This window comes from Scyliorhinus torazame, chromosome 12 (assembly GCF_047496885.1).
Source record: "Scyliorhinus torazame isolate Kashiwa2021f chromosome 12, sScyTor2.1, whole genome shotgun sequence".
Taxonomy (NCBI): Eukaryota; Metazoa; Chordata; class Chondrichthyes; order Carcharhiniformes; family Scyliorhinidae; genus Scyliorhinus; species Scyliorhinus torazame.
In genome coordinates this window covers 92,703,258-92,708,688 of record NC_092718.1, presented here as the reverse complement: position 1 = coordinate 92,708,688, position 5,431 = coordinate 92,703,258, and the positions used below count along the sequence as shown (strand labels likewise).

The window sequence follows — 5,431 nt, the reverse complement described above, 5'->3', positions numbered from 1 at the left end:
GAGACCTGGGTGTGCTAGTGCATGAGTCGCAGAAAGTTGGTTTTCAGGTGCAACGGGTGATTGAGAAGGCAAATGGAATTTTGTCCTTCATTGCTAGAGGGATGGAGTTTAAGACTAGGGAGGTTCTGCTGCAATTGTATAAGGTGTTAGTGAGGCCACACCTGGAGTATTGTGTTCAGTTTTGGTCTCCTTACTTGAGAAAGGACGTACTGGCACTGGAGGGTGTGCAGAGGAGATTCACTAGGTTAATCCCAGAGCTGAAGGGGTTGGATTACGAGGAGAGGTTGAGTAGACCGGTACTGTACTCGTTGGAATTTAGAAGGATGAGGGGGGATCTTATAGAAACATATAAGATTATGAAGGGAATAGATAGGATAGATGCGGGCAGGTTGTTTCCACTGGCGGGTGAAAGCAGAACTAGGGGGCATAGCCTCAAAATAAGGGGAAGTAGATTTAGGACTGAGTTTAGGAGGAACTTCTTCACCCAAAGGGTTGTGAATCTATGGAATTCCTTGCCCAGTGAAGCAGTAGAGGCTCCTTCATGAAATGTTTTTAAGATAAAGATAGATAGTTTTTTGAAGAATAAAGGGATTAAGGGTGATGGTGTTCGGGCCGGAAAGTGGAGCTGAGTCCACAAAAGATCACCCATGATCTCATTGAATGGTGGAGCAGGCTCAAGGGGCCAGATGGCCTACTCCTGCTCCTAGTTCTTATGTTCTTATAACCACAATCTATTAAAAGTTGTGGGTGAGGTGAACTCCATGATACACTTTGGGGTTCTCTAAACTCTGGCTCATAACAAGGGATTTGCTGCAGCTTTAGACACTAGGATTTTGATGGTTCCGCAATACTTCTGCATTTCACTGACCAGTACCTTGGAGTCCTTCCTCTTAACCGCGAGACAGTGAGTCCACTAGTTCTCAGCCCCTTGATCTGCCGCTGTCACAGGACTCTGTGATTATCATCTTGGCCTCATTCAGGCAAGGCTTGGCATTGGCCAGCCCGATATTGTCAGTAGAGGTGGAGACCAGGAACACTTAGTCATTCAACACTTCCAGCTGCATGGTGGCATGAAAAGGAAATCTGACCCACTTGGTCACATGCTACATGGATGGGGTCACAGCTCAGCAAATCAGTGCACAATGCCCCCATAAGGGAATGCCACTCCACCTGGCTAAGCGGCCAATCAAGAGGCAGCAACAGTATAGTTCCTGGCCGCATGTAATCCACCATGAGTGGGCACAACCTAACTGGTGCCACAGCTAATCAGTGCCCAATGAATGTGGGAGCACCGTTTCCCTTGGGTGGAATGCGGCAGGTCAATTGGTCCAGAAAAATTGGGCTGACTGGATTTGGAACAGAGTGAAGTGGGAAGGCCTTTAGAAAACCCACACTCAGTAAACGGTGTCATCTTTTCCCAACTCATTTCTATTTCCTTCTCACTGCACGGCTGTTCCCCATTGACTGGAGCAGTAATATCCCATCATTTACCTGATGTCAAGTCCTGGTGCTATGTTCCTATTGGCAATGTCAATCAGTGTTGACAGAAATAATGCCTCGCCTATTCCAATGTCTCAGGACAGGTGAGTGTCACCTTAGCCTAATGGTCACCTCATCCGTGTAACAGTCACTCAGCAGACATGATTTCAAACAGAGGAGGGGGCAGGCTGCGCTGATAAGCATGAGAAAGCACAAATAGAAATTGTGATAAAACAAGACAACAGGAGCAAGTTCTTTCAAAAAAACAATCTGCTGGAAATATTCAGCAGGTCAGATTGCATTTGTGCGGGGTGAAACGGTCAATGTTTCAGGTTGATGAGTCTTCATCAGAAAAACTTCTTACAATGCTGTTGGCGATATGGCCACTCAGTGGAGGAACAGTCAATAGTGGTTATCCACTGATCAATATGGATTGGAGTCATTGTATTACCAACACAAGAATACATGCAAAGAAGAGTCTTTTATCAGTTTCTTTATATCATATACATGAAAAAGATTGTTTCTATTTTCTATCTGGAACATTCATTCCATGGGATCCAACAAAGATACTTTAGTGGACAATATATATTTAGAATCATAGAATTTACAGTGCAGACCATTCAGTCCATCGAGTCTACACCGGCCCTTTGAAAAAGCACCAAAGTACTTAAGCACACAGCTCCACGCTATCCCCGTAACCCAACCTAACCTTTTTGGATACTAAGGGCAATTTAGCATAGCCAATCCACCTAACCTGCATATCTTTGGACTGTGGGAGGAAACTGGAGCACCCGGAGGAAACCCACGCAGACACGGGGAGAACGTGCAGACTCCGCCTAGACAGTGACCCAAGCCGGGAATGGAACTCGGGACCCTGGAGCTGTGAAGCGACAGTGCCAACCACTGTGCTACCGCACCACCCCCATTATTTGTACAATGACACATCCGAATGTGAAAATGCTTGATAAAACTGATTTAATGCCTTCTCAGCTCTTTATTCCGAGAAAAGGTTTGAGCATATTTCATTCTGGGAGAAAACAGTTCCAACTGAATATGGCCAACAATTATGTTCAGAGTGAAGGATTCAAGTGAATGAATCCCTTGGACCTGATAGGGGCTGTTTAGCACAGGGCTAAATCGCTGGCTTTGAAAGCAGACCAAGGCACGCCAGCAGCACGGTTCAATTCCCGTAACAGCCTCCCCGAACAGGTGCCGGAATGTGGCGACTAGGGGCTTTTCACAGTAACTTCATTTGAAGTGTACTTGTGACAATAAGCGATTTTCATTCATTTCATTTCATTTCATGCTCTACATTCTAGGGTTTAAAGAGGTCGCTGTGGAGATGTTAGAGGTATTTGTTATGATTTTCCAAAATTCCCTGCAATTCAGAACACCCACAATGACCAAGAAATGTGATGCAATGGAGTGGTCAGGCCACTTCAGAGTAAATATTACATAAGTAAATATTAGTTATGCGTTGAAATATGAAGTCACAAATCACATTGCATCGTGCCCTTAATGTAGGTAAATTTTCAAATAAAGCTTCAAAGAGAAAAATCAGACAAAAGTTGGCTATGATGATCACATATCAATATTATCACACATTGATCAAAAAACGAGGTATTAATGAGGAGGACTGAGAGGATAGAAGTTCAGAAATTGTAATTATTATGGCTGAAGCAGCAGAAGACACGACTGCCAATCAATGGAGGGTGAATAAAGTGCAAGAGGCTTGACTTAGAAGAATACAGAGTTCACAGAGGATTGCAAGAGGTTAGGGAGATAGTGTAGAATGAAGGAGTGACAAATATGCATGAGGCCAGAGTAAAAAGAACACATAAATGACAGTTGGTGTGAGGACAGCAGAAGATTACAGAGACGAGAAGCATGAAGAATCTTGGAAAGGAAGATTTGGAAGTCATGGAAAATGTCCCAGATGGAACATTGGTTCACAGCCGACAGTCAAAACCTCCAGCCACGACGATAGTCTCTCCAGTGATGTAGGCAGCATCCTGTGAGCAGAGGAAGGAGACAGTGCCGGCGCACTCCTCTGGCTCACCAATCCGACGCATTGAAATGGTCTCCTCAAACCGCTGTCGCGAGTTGTCGTCCGACCACAGGGAAGCGCTGAACTGGGTCTTGATGATACCCGGGGCAATGCAGTTGACACGGATGTTGGCAGGAGCCAGTTCATCAGCCAGCACCTTGGTCAGGCCCAGCAGCGTTGTCTTGCTGATACTGTACAGCCCAATAAAGGGTGCAGGCCGATAGCCAGCGATAGAGCCCACCAGCACTATGGTGCCCCCACCCTGTCGCTCCATGTGTGGCACCACCAGCTTGGTCAGGAGGAAAGGCGCCTTGACGTTGATCTCGAAGATTTTGTCCCAGCCCTCCTCTGAGCAGTCCAACATCCTCCCAACAAATGGATTGGTCGCTGCATTGGAGACCAGGATGTCGATCTTTCCATGGCGCCTCAGCGTCTCATTGACCAGCACCTCCCGGTCCTCCTTTTTTCCCACATGGCAGACAATGCCCGAGACACTCAGACCCTCAGCCAACAGCTGCGCTAGGGTTTGGTCCACATTGTCCTGCTTCCGACTGCTGATCATGACCTGGGCACCATCCCGGGCCAAGCGGCGGGCGATGGCCAATCCAATCCCCTTGGTGGAGGCGGTGACCACGGCTACCTTGCCACTCAACACTCCCAGCTGCATGGTGTGAGGAAATTGAACTAAAAGCAGGAAATGCTGGTAATACTCAGATCTCAGGTTGTTCCTTCCTGCCTGCCCCTCCCTTACTCCTGGCCACGTGCCCTCAATGAGAGGGGTGACAGTTCGGCCAATCTAAGCCCGACACGCGCAAAGGGTGACGCCACCTCGCTTGTCCCCTCCAATCAAATGACAACCATAACATGTCGGCTGGGAGCGTCTCCCGACCAAAATGGTTCAACTGCTAGAGGAGGCGGGGCGGGCGCGATCCTGCGCGAGCTTGGCGGGCGGGGCTACCCCCGCCACTTAGATTTCGATGCGTCGATCCGTCCACAAAGACGGGACCGGAAGGGCATGGGGGAGTTTACAGGTCAGCCCACACTCGGCGGATGGCGTCACCTTTCTGCCCCTCCGCCCTCCATTCTCCTTCCGGTCCGCTCGCATTCTCTGAAAAGCGAGCGCCTTAATCATTCCACTGAAGACAGTCCCTGCGCCTCTCCAAACTGCACTCATTTCTTACAATTTTATATTTATTGCATTTTATTCCTGTTTTGCTCTTGAATTTATTAGTCTGTATTAAGCCTGTATTGTATATTTAAATATTATTTTATAGACCGCGACTTAAAACTAAGTATGATTGTACTTTGATTCAGTCAGAAAAATGATCAATAGCATTCAGTGGTAATATTGTTTACTACGGATTTGTTTCTAAATTTGTTTTCATGTTGCTCAAAGCAAGCCACGTTCTGGTATTTTGCGTATAATCACTATTTTTGTATTTCAGACTAGACTTGCTCAAATAAAAGTTCTTATTTTTCAACACAACTTATTTTCTTTGATGAGCCTTGAATTATGTGAGATGTGGATGTGCTCACAATCACTGACACCGAGGACAAAGTCGTAGAAGCAAGTTCCTTTATGAGTTTCGAGTCTGCAGAGTCGGGTGCCTCCACGAGAGAAGCACACCCTCCGGCAATTGTTCTATCCCTTTTATCCTAATCCCGTCGCCCCAGTTCCCTCCCCTCTTGCCTGATTGGTTCAGGTTGTCGAGGTTCACATTCTTTCCGGTACGCCTACCATCTGTTACATTGCAGGTTCACGTTAACGTCAGTTGCTCACCTTAGGGGCGTATTTTACAATATGCATTAGTTTATTACGCAGTCGCAGTAGCGCAATTGTTCGTGCTAGTTGACTCACTTCCTTACTCACTTACCACATCCTGTTATCTCTACATCCTATGGCCC

At 46.8% G+C, this 5,431-nt stretch overlaps 1 protein-coding gene across 1 annotated transcript; it reads right to left on the bottom strand.

Moving 5' to 3' along the window:
- Positions 1-1,941: 1,941 nt before the first annotated feature.
- LOC140386558 (dehydrogenase/reductase SDR family member 4-like) lies at positions 1,942-4,524 on the bottom strand. The gene has a single exon (XM_072468981.1). It carries the CDS (start codon positions 4,191-4,193, stop codon positions 3,429-3,431), a length of 765 nt encoding a protein of 254 aa, XP_072325082.1. The 5' UTR covers positions 4,194-4,524; the 3' UTR covers positions 1,942-3,428.
- Positions 4,525-5,431: the final 907 nt, after the last annotated feature.